At 52.5% G+C, this 15,403-nt stretch overlaps 1 protein-coding gene and 1 long non-coding RNA gene across 2 annotated transcripts; one reads left to right on the plus strand and one right to left on the minus strand.

Moving 5' to 3' along the window:
• Positions 1 to 307: 307 nt before the first annotated feature.
• On the minus strand, positions 308 to 10,688 carry MCM3 (minichromosome maintenance complex component 3). Its single transcript, XM_084516314.1, has 17 exons — positions 10,421 to 10,688; positions 10,140 to 10,252; positions 9,408 to 9,616; positions 8,946 to 9,076; positions 8,104 to 8,342; positions 7,620 to 7,728; positions 6,865 to 7,018; positions 6,653 to 6,784; positions 5,723 to 5,931; positions 5,152 to 5,326; positions 4,520 to 4,646; positions 4,077 to 4,227; positions 3,742 to 3,882; positions 3,253 to 3,356; positions 2,917 to 2,999; positions 2,672 to 2,747; positions 308 to 1,871 (listed from the first exon to the last, which is right to left on the minus strand). Exons 1-17 carry the CDS (start codon positions 10,499 to 10,501, stop codon positions 1,673 to 1,675), a joined length of 2,433 nt encoding a protein of 810 aa, XP_084372440.1. The 5' UTR covers positions 10,502 to 10,688; the 3' UTR covers positions 308 to 1,672.
• A 648-nt stretch (positions 10,689 to 11,336) lies between these two features.
• On the plus strand, positions 11,337 to 14,192 carry LOC311434234. Its single transcript, XR_014691332.1, has 3 exons — positions 11,337 to 12,182; positions 12,369 to 12,445; positions 12,834 to 14,192. It is a non-coding gene; the product is annotated as an uncharacterized lncRNA (long non-coding RNA).
• The last annotated feature ends 1,211 nt before the right edge of the window (positions 14,193 to 15,403 follow it).

A 15,403-nucleotide genomic window follows, 5' to 3' on the forward strand; every position in this document is an offset into this window, starting at 1 on the left:
GGCTAACAGCAGATTTCCATCATCTCCATTTACTGGATTTTTATCTAGGACTGCATGTCTCCTGCTGCTGAGGGTGCTCAGTTGAAAGCACATCCTTGTTCATGCACAAGTTGGTAAGAAAACCACATCTACCTCCAGCAAAAGGTGTCTGGGTACATTCATCAGCCACCCACCCCCAGGGCAGTTCTGCAAGGTCCTGGTCCACCAAGGTGCCTGAAGAGGCAGGGTGGTGGGGAGATGTGTCCCAACCCATCCCTGAGCTCAGTCAGCAGCAGCCTGAAGGCTTTTTATAGCAAATCACGTGAGAAACGGTATCTGGATGCATTTTATTATTCAGGGTGATACTTACGGTGTCACTGACACAGAAATGAAGGCACATGAACCACGCAAATGCCCTGAGAAGGGCAAGGACACCAGAACAAGCCTGTGGTGCTCAGGGCCTTCTCCAAAACCTAACCTCAAATTCACCAAGACAAAGTTTAATAAAAATAAAATTAAAAATGTTAAAATCCCAAACCATCAACAGCTCTGATCACAGAGACAGTTTTGACCATATGTTCAGCTTTTCTTGAAAGCCAGGCCTGGCCATGGAAGCGTGCTGGTTTCTAGGAATATCCCATCTCCAGGAATTCGTCACCTAGACATTCCCAGAAAATCACTCAAGTTGCCCATGGGCAAGGGAAGGCTTTCATGGTTCAGTGTGGTCATCTTCCATGGGACTCAGGAAGTGTTGCAGCAACACAGCCTCAGGGGATGTACAGAGGACGTAGGATCCCAGGCCCCAGAAGTGCTTCTTAAACCCCTGACCTTTCTTAGCTACAGGTTTCCTCCTATTTTACATTCATACAAGAGCCACCCCAGACTAGAGAATGGCTGCAGACCCAAATCCATGCGCACTGGGGGCACAGCTGAGCAGCTCAGAGCACCCCAGGTCCTTCCCATCAACTCCGGGCTAAAAATCCCAGTAGGGCTGCAAAATCCAGCAACGGACCTGACCGTGAAAAAAGTGGGGGGAAAAAAGCTTCGCTATTAATAGTGAGTTTCCACGTTGCTTCTTACCATCACTGCTATCTTATATTGGATTCCTAAACCCATTTTGTTTATTCAAAGGCTGAAACCATTACCACCAAACTGTGGAACCTGCACATGGTTACACTGAGAGGGAAAACACATCTTTTTTAATTAAATGATAACAGAAAAAAAAAAAAAAAAGATGTAAAAAGGCTCCTTCAAGTCTGGGAAGTCCATGGTAGAGTAAAAATATAAAAAAGGATGATTTACATGGGCAAAAGCCCATGGGAGCCCTGCACTAAACCAAACTGGCCTTGAGTAAAATCAGCCTGAGCTCCCCAGCTTGCATAACCAAGACCAAAGCTAAAAACACTTTAAAAACATCAGTAATGTGCACATAAATTCTTCCTTTTGGCTACTTGCAAAACCAAACCTCTTTCCAAATACTCCAGCAGCTCAGAGGTGGCATGTCAGAGAGCTTTCAAGGTTTCCTGGCTTTTTGGTGCCAGCAATGCACAGCGAGGAACAACTAAAGTGCACAGGCTCAAGCTCCCCAAAGTTCAGCTCAGCCAGACGAAGCATTCAGGAGGGAGATGAAGGTAAATACAAAGAGTCTTCAGGCTAAAAGTCCATGAGAACTCGGGTTCTTCCGCCTCGAGGCTCAAATTAAGAAGATGATGTCATCGGACACCATGATCTGGTTGTCATCTTGCATGTGGGCCAAGGCCAGCTTCACCTCAGGCAGCGAGAAGGGCTCGGAGTTGTCGCGGTTGATGGACTCCATCACGCTCTTCAGGCCCACGGACTGGGCATGGGAAGCTTTGAAGACCTCCAGGAGCGCAGCCTTGAATGCTTTCAACCTAGGTGAGAAGCAATCCCCATCAGAGACCAAACACAAGCTCTTCTTCTCCCTTCCCAGCCAAGGATATCACAGCCCTCGACCATCCCAGAAGATGACCCGGGAGGAAAGCTAAAACCAGAGCAGGGAGCACCCACCAGAGGCCTGTTTCAGAGACTTGGATATGCCCCCAGAGCTGCTGCACCCACCCCACATGTCTCCAGCCCGTGGATACCAGCTCCAGGCCTGGGGCTGACCCAGCCCTGCCTCCTCCTGCGCCCTCTCTGCACCCACTCATCCACATCCAGCTCCAGCATCTGGCTGCAGTCACCACCTGAGGCACGGTGTTATTAAGCAGAGCACCCTTTAGTCCAGCTGAGATGTCCCCTGGCTGAAATTCAGCTGTCCAGGACAGAAACCAACATTTTAGACAAGAGTTTGGACCCACCAGCTAGGCTCCAAGCAGCATCAGAGCCTAAGCAGCAGCCTCGTGACTGCAGGGAAGAAGGGAACTGACTCTGCTCGCATCCCAGACAAAAGGCAACAGCCCCAAATATTGAGAGCTGTAATTACCAGCACCTCAGGAGGGACTGAACAGAAATCCCCTCTCCAAATCTAACTCAGGCTGCCTCTGCTTGGCTCACACAGCTGGGAAGATGCCACCATGCAACCCTACAACATGCTCACAGCTTTCTGCAGCAAAAAACCCTCCCACACCTGAGCTTTATGGGTATCAAAGCAGGAAAGGCTCAACCAGCTCATCCCTCCACGACTCTGGCAGGACAAACACCTCCTCCTGCTGCTTCTCCAGCCCCCACTCACCTCAGATCAGCCAGCTCCGGCTTCTTTGCATCACCAGAGGCTGAGGCTTCGGGTGTCTTGGGCGTATGTGCCTGGACTGGAGGAGGAAGAGGAGTTACCTTCAGCCTGCCTGGCGCCCAAAGAGCCAAAGAGCCAAAGCACGAGCTGCAGCAACCAAACCAGGCTGTGCTCGGCCTCTCTGGATGGGGTGGGTGAACCCAAACTCCCAGGAGATACCACACACCAACAAAATCCCACCGACTCACCCTCCGGCATCTCCTGCTCAGCGTCGCTGAAGTCATAGGGGTCATAGGACTCCTCCTGGCCCTCCGTGCGTGCCTTCTTCCTCCTGGGTGAGGGAAGAGGAGGTCACCCCCGATCCAGCCCAAGCACACACCTCAGAAGACCCCCTCAGAGCTCTTTCAGGACCACACGGGGTAGTTGTGGCCTGCGGGTAAGCCCAGGGCTCATCCACCACTCCCCAGCCACAAAAGTTGAGTTTTAGGGCTGTCACCAGTGGCTCCCCTATTACAAGTTTGGGCCAAATGATCTGCTGGGTTTAACGAAACGGGGAGTATTTCCCCAAGGCCTGCCGTAACTACCTTTGCTTCCTGCCCTCCTCCTTGGGCTGTGTCTCCTCGTCCTCCTTCTCGGTCTCCGAGTCATCCTCCACCTGTTTTTTGCGCTTCTTCTCCTTCTCCAGCACCTGCACAAGGGTGGCAGGCAGTTCTCAGCCCCCTTTCAAGGTGAGCAGGATCCCCCCCATCTCTCTTCCCTCCAAGAGCTTCACCCCGTTTGCTCCCAATGCAAACCTGCCCCCTACAAGACCCTCCCGAGCTTCATCCATCCACGCAGACCTGCCGTGAGTTTTGGGGCTCACCAACCTCCCCCAAAGCCTTATTCTGCATTCCCAAAGCCTTTTGCAGCTATTTTTGGGGTCTCTCAGCACTGCATGCCAAGATGCATCCTTCCCAACCAGGCAGATGGACACCAGCCCCACGTGCTCAGCCTGCACTCGCTGACCACCCAAATCTGCCCCTTTTAATGACCCCTGCGGGACCCCACAGCCACTGAGGGACGCCTTCCCCCACCTTTTTGAAGTAGGCAAACTGCACCAGCTCCAGAGCCGCCTCCGCGTCCTGCAGGTCGACCGTCTTGTTCATCCTGGCCTTGGCGTGGGCCGTGGAGAGGCGGATCAGGGTCTCCAAGGTACGGGCTGTGACCGGGGAGGTCTGGGGTGAAAAAAGAGGCAGAACCCATGAAGCTGTGACCCCCTAACATAGCATCTGGTTCACCCCTTTTACAACCCCAAAAGGGCTGCATCCAGATGACCTTCACCAGTCTCTTCCACTTCTGTGATCCGAGGTGGAAAAGACCCGTAAGGGGAGAGGTTTCCCTGCTCCTGGCACGGGTAGAGGGAGCTCACCCTGGCGATGTCCGAGCTCATCTGGTTCTGGCTGCGCAGGCGGGAGTACTCCTCCGCTATGTAGTTCGCCGACTCCTGGGTCAAGACGGGCTTGATCATCTTGGCTACGTGGATGTACTTCCTCATGAACTCCATGCTGACGATCTTCTCCCTGTGGGACACAAACACACACCCGTGTCCTTCAGGAGAGCAGAGGGGACAAGCAAAGGGTGCGTGCAGAAGCAAGGCTGCATCCAAGGAGGGCATTGCCCTTCATGAGCATCCAGACACGTGGAAAATTCAGCTCCAATGTTCCCCATCACCTGCCTCACCATCATTCTGACCACTTCCAGCACCCCTGACCCCAGGGGTAAGCCACCAGCTGGGTGCTCCAGCCAAACCCATAACGTTTTGGCATCGACTTGTCACCCCCAGAGCTACGGGGGCACGGGACAGGGACTCACTTGCGGCGATTGGGGCCATGCAGGAGGTCATCGTGCTTCTCGTACACTTGGAGCTCCTGCTCCTCCTCTTGTGCAAAGTCAGGGTCGTCCGTAGCCAGGATCTCCACGGCGCTGCCCAGGGGCATGGCTGGAGAGGGGAAGGTTCCCAAAAACAGAGTTTTAGCTTCCCGCAGCCAGAAGCCACCTAACTAGTAACTAGCAGCACTCTGCAAAACCAGACACTGAACTGCCAACATGTGACAGGGCAGAGAGGACAGCCACGAGTCTGGGGCAGAAAAGTTCACCAAGGACTTAGAGCAACACGGTGCTGCTCTTCTGCTCTCCATCTCAAGACAAACTCAACCCAGCAGCTCTTCTCCTGGTGCTCCCACCCAGAGAAGCTTGGGTTGTGCCTCAACACAAGGAGCCCAACTACCTCCTCCCCCATCCCCTGAGCCACACCATCCAAGACAAAGATGGGCACCAGCTAGAGGAGTGATGGATGCTCTTTTCCTCAAGGTCACAGCAAAGAAATGACCAAGATCCCATTGAGGACAAGGGTTCAGTCTCTTCTTGCCCCAGGCAAAAGAAAAGCAACCACAGGCAGAGAAATCCCATAACTTCTGGGCTCACACATGGCAGGAGAAACTCACCGTCCCCGTCCTGCTCGTTGGGGTTGCGGTAGCGGTGCATCCGCAGGACGTGGTCCGAGATCTCCCTGTCCTGCTCGGGGTCCATCTGGTCCAGCACGATGAAGAGCAGGTCGAAGCGGGAGAGCAAGGAGTCCTGCAGGCCGATGTTCTCCATGGGCGTCTTGTACTGGTCGTACTGCAGGAGGTTGAAATGAGAAGATGAAATAAGGTTGTGAGACTCTCACAACCCAGACAGCTGAACACTGAAGACACCACGCTAACCCCAGCCTGCTGCAGCACTAAGGCTGCTTTTTCATCCACAGAGATGGCTATAGCTCTCCCTTGCAAGGAAGTCTCCTATTTTTTGTGATCCTAGGTCAAACACCAAGCCTGGAGGTGACACAAGACACCCAGGCACCTGAGCTGGGCCGAAAAACCCCACAACCCCCCAGGAGATCCTAGCAAACAAATTCTCAGCCCCAAGCACCCCAGTCCCACTCCCAACCACATCTCCATTTCTGGGAGACCTTTGAGGTTTCGCCAGCTGCCTCCACCACAAAAACAGCCCCCAGCAGCCTTCCCCAGCACTCACCCGGCCGTAGACGGGGTTGGCGGCCGCCAGGACGCTGCAGCGGGAGTTGAGGCGAGCATGCATGCCGGCCTTGGCGATGGTGACGCGGCCCTGCTCCATCACCTCGTGTATGGCCGTGCGGTCGATGTCGGACATCTTGTCGAACTCGTCGATGCACACCACGCCCCGGTCTGCCAGCACCATTGCCCCCGCTTCCAGGCGCCGCTCGCCTTGGGGGTGAGGGAGAAAAAAAGGGGTCAGGACACGGCGGATGAGAAGGAAGCCCCCAAGGAAGAAGGTGAGCCCCAAGCCAGCTCCCACAGGGGGTACGCCTGGTAGAACAGGAGACCATCACCCACCAGAGGTGGGGAAGACACCCCTAAAACATCGTTATCATTGCCCTCAATCATCTGGACAAAGCAGGTCCTGCAAATGCCACCACGGAGAGGACAAGTCTTAGGAGGAGCGGCTGAGGGAGCTGGGCTTGTTCAGTCTGGAAAAAAGGAGGCTCAGGGGTGACCTTATTGCTCTCTACAGATACCTTAAAGGAGGCTGTAGCGAGCTGGGGGTTGGTCTGTTCTCCCACGTGCCTGGTGACAGGACGAGGGGGAATGGGCTTAAGTTGAGCCTGGGGAGTTTTAGGTTGGATGTTAGGAAGAACTTCTTTACCGAAAGGGTTGTGAGGCATTGGAACAGGCTGCCCAGGGAAGTGGTGGAGTCACCATCCCTGGAAGTCTTTAAAAGACGTTTAGATGTAGAGCTTAGGGATATGGTGTAGTGGAGGACTGGTTAGTGTTAGGTCAGAGGTTGGACTCGGTGATCTTGAGGTCTCTTCCAACCTAGAAATTCTGTGATTCTGTGAAACAGCAGGCGTGGACCTTGTAGAATCCCTCCCGGGTACTAACCAGCATCCCTCCACTGGTTCCCACTGGGAACCAGCCCGTTCCTTACCAGTTTCTTGGTCAGTGGTGATGGCAGCAGTCAGGCCGACGCCGGAGGAGCCCCTGCCGGTGGTGGCAATGGCGCGGGGCGCAGTGCACAGCACGTAGCGCAGCAGCTGGGACTTGGCGACAGAAGGGTCTCCTGAAAAGGGGAAGATCTATCAGCAACCACCACCTCGATCCCATGAAACCTGCTTCAGCCTCTCCTCTGCCCAGCCAGACCTATCAGCAAGATGTTGATGTCTCCTCGGATGCGGCTCCCGTTCTCCAGGATTTTCTCCACCCCTCCCAGCAGCATGCAGAGGATGGCCTTCTTGATGAACTCATGCCCATGGATGCTGGGTGCCAGGGACCTTGCCAGCTGGTCAAAGATATCCTAGGGCAGAAGAGGCAAGGCACAGCCCATAAGACGCACTGTAGCAATTAAGAACAAGGAGCAATTCTTCACAAGGGCATTTCAGCACAAAAAATGAGATTATTCCTATCACAGAGCCACACTGAAAGAGTATTCCAACAGTCTTCTGTTAAGTAATGTTTATCGATGCAGTTCTGAAGTCCTAGACCATCCAGCAAGCACTGGAAGCAGCAAACCCCATGAGAATAAGGTTTTATCCTTTCCACACTATAACGCAAAGAGGTGAACAGAGGACCAGGCTGGGGCTGCCCCCCATTCCCTCCCTAGCCCAAGGAGTGGAATTTTGCTGTGTTCCCTTTCAGAGATCCACGCTGTCACCTCATTCTGTTCTTGGGTTTGAGGAGGGAAGATGGAATTCTTCTACAGAGGAACTTTTCTGGCAATCAGCTAGCAGAGTTAGGGCACAGACAGATCTCTATCTCGACAGCTATGCACAGCAGAGCTGCCAGCAAGCTTTGCTACAGAAGCAGCAACAATAAAAATCTAACAGGAATTGGCAAAAATCTAGGCAGAAACGCAAAGAAAGCAAGTGGAAAATCGTAGAAGGCAGACAAATCAATACCTTGGATCGACTCTTGCTGAACCTCTTGATCTTGGCCACATCAGTAGCAGAGTAGAGAGGCCGAGCGTCTTTGCTCATCTGCTTCACGTGGCAGGCAATGAGGATAGTCCTGGGAACGTGACACAGCCCTGGTCACACACCTGCAAACCTCACCGAGCCCATGCCACAGCAACAACACAGCAGAAGCTTCCATGGGATCATCTTTGGCTCTAGGAAGTCCTAGAGAGGGATGGGAAGCTCCGAGAGCTGTAATCCCTCTGTCTGCCTGCACTGCTCCATCCGTGGAGCATCTTTAAGGGCTCCCAGCCCACCCTGTGGGCATCTGGAGCTCACAACTCGACACTGATCCCAAGGAGCAAACCATTTCCAAGTGATTTAAGCCAACTCTCAACTCAAGTGATTTAACCCAGCTCTCTGGTGACCACCTGCCTGCCCTAAACCTCCTCCTCCAGCAATGTGACCCTACTAAAAATGGGATGCTCACCTGAAGGTCCCCGAGGTGTAACCACCTTTCTTTCCCGGCAGGCAGCGGTACGTCCCCACCACCTGGATGCGGTCCCCGGGCTTCACCTTGTCCACCAGGTCGTCGTCCAGAATGACGTCCACCGAGCGCGGCAGCTGCCCTGCCGGGGCCTTCTCAGGCATCTCCTGGATGGTGATGGTCTGGTGGTCCTTGTAGACCGAGAGGCCAAACTCTGTCTCCAGGGGGTTGTTCTCTTCATCCTAAAGGAGGAAGTAAAAGGATTAGCAACTTTTTTTGGGAGCACAGGGAAAAGGGACTGCATCACCCAGCACACAGAAGACTACTGCAAGTTGTTGCCAGAGCCTGGGGGTCACCAGCTCCCCATATTTAACACTGCTGGTCCATTAAGTCCCTCCAAACCCTGTCCCTAGCACATGTGGTGGTAACACATCATACATGCAGAAGGTGTGGGCAATGTGGACAATGCTCAGGTCATCCTTTTCCTTCCTCCATTCCCCCTCTGCCCGAGGGTCCGTGTACCCTCTCCAGGGCAGCACAGACATGCTCACGGGTCCCAGAAGACACAAAACTGGCTGACATCCCACCAAGAAGCCAGCTGAGCATCCTACAGCAGAACCAAAATCATAATTGACATTTGCTAGTGAGTCTGCTGACCAGCAAAAACCTTTGTCATCTGTTCCTAGCAATTTTCTCAAGCCGTCACACCTCACATGTGATGTGTCCTCCCTGTACTCCGTGGCCACATTAGATGAAGAAGCCCAAAGGCATCTGAGACCCTCGGCTCAGAGCTGGTATGTTCTCCCCAGAGGAACCTGCTGACACTTCCCACGAGGCCACCTCACCTTTGTAGGGTAGACAGAGCTGGATGGGAAAGCATCCAGGGACGTCAGGTCCGTGTAGCGGCGCTCGATGGTCTTCTTGGTTGCGGGGCAGTAGTGGACGCTGCGGACGACCTTGGGACGAACCAGAGAGCCTGGGTTGGGAAGGAAGAAAGGTTAGGGGCAGGAAAATCCCACCTGGCTGTCAGCAGGCAGTGCCCAACGGGGTTGCCACCACTTGGGACACGACCTCTGGCACCCAGGGTCTGTTTTGTGCCAGGATTTGCTGAGTTCATTCCACAAAGACCACCCCAACATCCAGATCTTCTCCAAGTCCCCTGTCCCCCTCACACATGGTGGACTCCCTGTGGACAACCCCTCCAAACCTGGTGGTAGAAGCCCTCCAAACCCCTCCACAGCAAACACCTCGACCTCCTCAGCCCGCACAGATACACCACCTGCACCCGGACACGTCCCCGGGCTCACATTTTGTCACGATGCCCTCCACGCACACGATGCAGCTCAGGAAGCAGGCGGTCAGCGTCCGTGGTGAGACGTGCTTGGAGCCAAAGCTGCCCTCCAGCCCGATGTAGAAGTCCTCGTACTGCTTGGCATAGGTGGCATCGACGGAGGCTACGAAATCCTTCAGAGCACGCTGGAAGGCGACGAGCTCCTCGAAGGCGTTGTTCAAAAGCCTGCAACAGAGGGAGAGGATGACCAGGAGCTGTAGGTATGCTGGCAGCCCCCTTCTAGCCCTCCTCCACGTGCAGCTCTGGAAAAGCACTCAAAGCTCTTCCAGGTGCCTCCACACACTCAACATTTACTGAAAATGTGAGGCAAAAACAACCTAAGCTCCTAGCCACCACCAGCCAGGAGCTGAAAAATAATCAATCCTATGTGAAAGACTTCTGAAAAAGAATCAGTCCTATCTGAAAGACTTCACGTGTACTTAAACAGACCCACAAGCTCACTCAAGAATGCCCCAAAATTGTAGAAACGGGATGATTTGCATCACGCAAGCAACTGCTGCTTGCTACAAAGTCTTTCTGCCAAATGAATGAGCGGCGAGCTTGGAAGGGATGGATATGACGGGGAAGGAGAAGGTCCTTCCACTTTTCCAGGGGCCCCCAGCTCCCTGTGGAGCACAGGACGGGGTCTGGCCCTTCTTGGCCAAACCGCAGGGACCCGCAATGCCACGGGGTGCCCGGCCCCACGCACCGGCTGGCTCTCTTCTCGTTCTTCCGCCGCAGGTCGTTGATGCTGACCAGGAGGCGGTACTGGTTCTCACTGATCATGTCGCGCACCTTGCTGTGATAAACCCCTTGGTCTTCCTGCGGAAGAAAAAAAAAAAAGCAAAACCCCACAAAATACAGGTTTGTATCAGTTGTGCTGAACAGAAGATGATGGGGGGGGAGAGGAGGGAAGGGGGTAATCCTCACCGCCGGGAGGAAGGGATGCAACACCCCATCCCCCCCATCCCAAAGCACCCCCCTCCTCACCTCATCATCCAAAAAATCGAGGTAATCGCGCTGTGCCTCCCGCAGCTCCGCATCCTCCAGCCCTCCCGCCGGCGCCGCCATGCTGCTGCTGCTGCTGCTGTTGCTGGAGGCCGCCGCCTCCGGTATCGCAAGGTGAAGAAGAAGCCGGAGGAACCGGTGAAAATGGGGGGAAATCGGTAAAAAGCGAAAGGCACCGGCTAGGACCCGGTACAGGCCCCAAAGCGCAGCGCAGCCGCCGCGCTCCCCGCTTGGCGCCAAACCTGGGAGGTTTCCCGCCAGCCGCCGGGCGCCAGCCAATGGGAGCGCAGAGGGAGGGCGCGGGAGTTTGACGCGCCAAAGCGCCAGCCAATCAGCGGCCAGCAAGGGGCGGGCGGGGGCGCGCTTTGGGCTGCCGGCGGGGGCTGCGGCGGCTGGGGGCGGGGATCGGGGATCGGGGATCCGGGACCAGGGACCGGGGATTTGGGATCAGGGATCACATAAATGGGTATTTTGGGAACAGGGATCACGCAAATTGATATTTTTGGAGGAAAATACCAATTTCTTCTTTTATTATCTTTTTTTTTTTTTTTTTTTTTTTTACTTTGTGTCTCCGGAAAGCCCCGTTTCTGGGTGTTTTCGCCCCAAAACGTGCCGGCTGGGTGTTTCTTTCCCCTGATTTTAGTTGTGGATGACATTTTCTTGGGCTTGCTCTTTTCTTTTTTTTGAAGGTTTTGGAGCCAGGGGTCAACGCAGAGACCCCTCTGTGCACAGGAACCCACTGATACCCCTTCAAAAGGAACGTATTACGTATCTGATATATATTACCCCCTAAAATTTATTATAATATAACCCCCTAAGAATAATTAATCCAAACCGTGATCAAAAAAAAAAAAAAAAAAAAAAAAAAACAAGAAAAAAAATGGAAAAGCTGGGAAAAGTCAACGTGTCACAGCAGGCACCCCACCCAGGCTGTGTCCCCAGGTGCTGTTTTAGCCAGAACCAACTTTTTGGGGTCTGCTGATAAATACTGACCTGGGACAGAGGCGTTCTCTGCAATTCTGTGACCTGCAGGAGATGCTGGAAGCAGTTCCTGCCCCATTTCTCCTTTTCCTTTCACTTATCTGCACCCGATCCCTCTAAAATGACAGGGACTATTATTATTAACCAACATCGCTAGTTTAGGACATGCATTGCGCAAGTCCTCCTGGAGATGTGTCCCACTTCTGCAAGTTATTGTTTGTTCTTTTTTTTCATGTTTTGCATCAGAGTGGAAGCTCAGATTTTCCTTCGCACGGTGTTGGGCCCTCCTCTGGAGCAACTTGATGGAGTGTTATTGCATTTGGCAGGGTGGCAGGAATGAAGGATCTCATGCTCTGTTGCTGTTTTCTCTCTATTTTTCTCCTCTCTCTATCGCTGCTCTAGCTCCAGAGCCGCTCTCCGCAGCAGGAGCAGCCTCCCTGCTGCCTCTCCTCAAAGCCAGCCCTTCCCGTGATTTTCTGGAGATTTCTCCTTTGCGTTGCAGGTGACTTGAGACAGGGCAGCAGGAGAGAAGTGACAGCAACCAGAAAAAGCCCTCGGTGTGCCCCTGTGTTAGCAAGAAAAGTCAAAGTACATAAACTGGGGAGGAATCAGTCCGGGTGTAATTCCCAAAAGGAAGCATAATGTATCCTACAGATGCCAGAACCCGGCATTAAATTGCAGCTCTGAGATGTTTTCTCCCTCTCTCTGCAACAGATGATGCATTAAATCCAGCGACGGGTGCAGCCTGCTGGCTTTGCTGCAGGTAAGAGCTGGCAGAAACCTTGCTTAGAGAGGCAGTTCCTCGTGCCCCTCTGGCCACGAAACACCCGATGAGTTCAGCTGCCAGCCAGCACATTCAAAGCCAGAGCAACCAGAGTTGGATTCACACCCGCAGATCTACATCACAAATAAATCTCACCCATGTTTTGGTTCCTTGCTCTCCAAACAGGTCCCAGCCTGAAGATGCCGAGCGTGAAGGGAAAGAGCAGAGAGGAGCTGCCAGGAACCCTCGCTCCTGGCCGCAAGGTAATGAGAATTAGGGCTAAAAATAGCTGCCCGTTGTTATTCATGACCGTGCCCTATAGCAACTGCTGCGGTGCATGGCTCTTGTGTGAATAATTAATTGCGACAGGGCGAAGACAATGGGACGGAGAGGTGGAGGTGGCCGCAGGCGGGTTGGGACCTGGGCACGGCCACAGAAACACGGTGGGTGGGGAGGAATCCCGTGTTTTTAGCCTGTGTCAGCCAGGAGCCAAACAGGACTTCACAATTTTGATTTAACTGTACCTGTGCTTACCAAGAAGTTCCAGGTTTATGATAAAAAATAATAAAAATAAGCATTCGAGGGGAAGGAATTGAAATAACAAAATTTGAGTGCTCGTTTCTGGGGCTTGTGCAAATCTCTGCCTTTCAGGGCTCGTTTGGGTTCTGTCCCACATCTCCAGGGAATCAGCGCCCCGATGTCGTGCCACATTTCAGCTGGTTCTGAGCAGACCAAGCAGAATCACAGAGATATTCGGGCTCCTTGCACCCACTAAAAAATAAACAGGAATTAGGCACCTAAATGCATGGAGAGCCTGGGCTGCAGAGCTCGCAGAGAAATGAATGAAAGCCCAGAAGAATCACAGGTGATTATAGGAATAATGTCCAGGGATGAGTTGCACCCAAGGGGTGCTGAGCAGAATACCTCAACTGCACCTGTTTACAGGGTGCATTTTCCTTACCTCTCTATCTGCACGTGCACAAGGTTTCTGAGATCCCTTTATGGGATCCCTGTGGTCCCTCCCAGTTTTTTTTTTCCCCTTGGTTTAACTAAAAATCAGTTTCCACAGCAGAAGTCACTTTTCAAGTTGCCATCTATTAGCTTTCCCTCATGCTGAGCAACCTTATCTCGCCTGTTTTGGGGAGAGGCTTGTGGTTCATTCACAGCTCCAAAAACGAGGAGTCAGCACCCCAAATCCAGCAGTGTCACCTCATCGTCAGGCAACGCTTTGCCGTGGAGCTTTTAAATATATTTGTAATAAAGCACAAGTGTAATGACGTGGAATAAATGGGGAAAAAAATGCTTTTTGTAATTGTAACAATATGGGAAAATTAAAACTACCCGTGATGTGGTTTTGTCGGTGTAAATTTTAAGTTTTGCAGGGGATGTAAGGGGTTCGTCCGCTCTGGCTGCCCTCCAGCTGCACTTGCAGCAGCTGAACCCAAATCAGGGAATTTGCCCTTGCAAGAGGAGAGCCATGGTGACTCTTTCCCCTGCAGGACCGAATGTGGAAGATGTAATTCGGTGCTGGCGGAACCCTTCTTAATCCTCTGATCTGACCTTTTTTAGGTTGAGGAATTTCACCCGCTCGCATCTGCACCGTCTGAGGCATTTCCAACATCACTTTCTTGAAGTGTTTGCTATTCCCACGCGCTCTGGTAAATCTTTAAACTGATCTCACTCTTTTTTTTTCCTGACGTCTGGGCAGAAAAACACTGAAGACAACTATCAGTGTAGCTGGACGGGATATCTGTACTTAAACACACTGGGAACTGCTCGTATCTCCCCAGGAGAGCGCAGCAGGTAGGTAAAAAGCTAGGGCTCTGACCTTCAGCATACTGGCACGCATCGTGGCCACCTCCTCGCTTCCAGGAGCAGGAAGCCTGGTGTGCCCGGCTCTGCTTTCCCTGCTGGGAGCAGCTAGCACGGCATTAGCACAGCCTGTAAAACCTTGTGGTCCTGCATCTGATGCTCAGCGCCTCCCGGATCCCGTGGGTGAATCGCTCCCTCCTGTCATGCTGGAGGAAAAAAGGGCAATTAAATACAAATTAATCATAAATAAATATATATTTTTTTAAAAAGCTACCCACAGGCCATGATGGAAAATGATTCCCCGGGGAAACAAAGCCCGAGGAGAGGCTGAAGCACCAGCCAGGAGCATGTCTGCAGAATGTGGCAACCCCGCCGTGTTTCCAGGGAAGTCCGGGTGGCCCAAATATAGATCCCCAGAGGTTGTGCCTTGCTATTTCTGGCTGCTCATCTGCTGTCATGAGTTCTGACCGTTCCTACAGACAGTGACAGCTGGCTCTTTTTATTCCTCATTTTCTTTCCTCCCCTCCCCAAGCCCGGGATTCACCGATCTGTATGCAAACCACGAAGCAGGGATGCTCCCGTCGATTGCTGGTGATCTCAGGACCTGCTTCTGGCCACAAGGCAGGATCCAGTGGTCGCTTCTCCAAGTGATGCCCGGTTCTGGGAGACAGGGAGCTGCAGCAGCACATGTGGTAATGGGGTTAGACCCCATTAGCAATCCTCATCTGACTGTCACGACTTGTGCTCAGCCCCACTGAGCCGTACTCAGTGCTTCCCTCTGACTGCGTGGGCTGGGTTGGGTAACCCGGGGCTTTTAGGGCTGTTTTTCTGAATTATTAGTTGCAGAAAGCATAGAAACAGGATTCAAAACTATTGCAAAGGATTCACGTAGCCCAGCACCCTGAGACTTGCACGTGTTCTTACAGAGGAACAAGAAGTAAAAAGAAAATGAAAATCCCTCTGTAAGTTATGGATTCCTCCATATACAAAGAAATTTCCTTCCTAAGACCCATAAGCTGGAGATTTTTTGAGTCAAGGTTTATATCCTTTCCAAAATTGTCATTTTTTGCCATCTTTAATAATATCCAACTTGCCTAAATCCTGCCACATGATGAGCAAAATTTCTGTGCAAAGGAAATGAGTTTGACAAAGCAAAGGCTGGTGTGTAGAAGTCTCTTTTACCCAGTTATGATTCTGCACCTTGATATTATTTATTACAACCTCATACGGGGAAAGGGTGGCTCCTTCTGCTTTCTGTATCCCTTTCGGGGTGAAGATCTCAGTTGTCTCCAATGCAAAGTTGCTGTGATCTCCCTAATCAGCACAGTGCGGACACAAGGTGTTTGGATGCATTTTGGTGAAAAGCCCTCCCTAAAATATAAGAGGAGGGGTTCACACCTATTTTACTC

Source organism: Aythya ferina (genome assembly GCF_964211825.1).
Source record: "Aythya ferina genome assembly, chromosome: 3".
Lineage (NCBI taxonomy): Eukaryota > Metazoa > Chordata > Aves > Anseriformes > Anatidae > Aythya > Aythya ferina.

What these genes read in the sequence shown, in the direction of transcription:
- MCM3 (XM_084516314.1), bottom strand. Translation starts at nt 10,501, where the DNA reads ATGGCGGCGCCGGCGGGAGGGCTGGAGGATGCGGAGCTGCGGGAGGCA. An exon ending in GGAGGGCATCGTGACAAAAT is followed by an intron (nt 9,077 to 9,407) that starts GTGAGCCCGGGG and finishes TTCCCAACCCAG; the next exon opens with GCTCTCTGGTTCGTCCCAAG. An exon ending in AGTTTGCCTACTTCAAAAAG is followed by an intron (nt 3,357 to 3,741) that starts GTGGGGGAAGGC and finishes ACCCTTGTGCAG; the next exon opens with GTGCTGGAGAAGGAGAAGAA.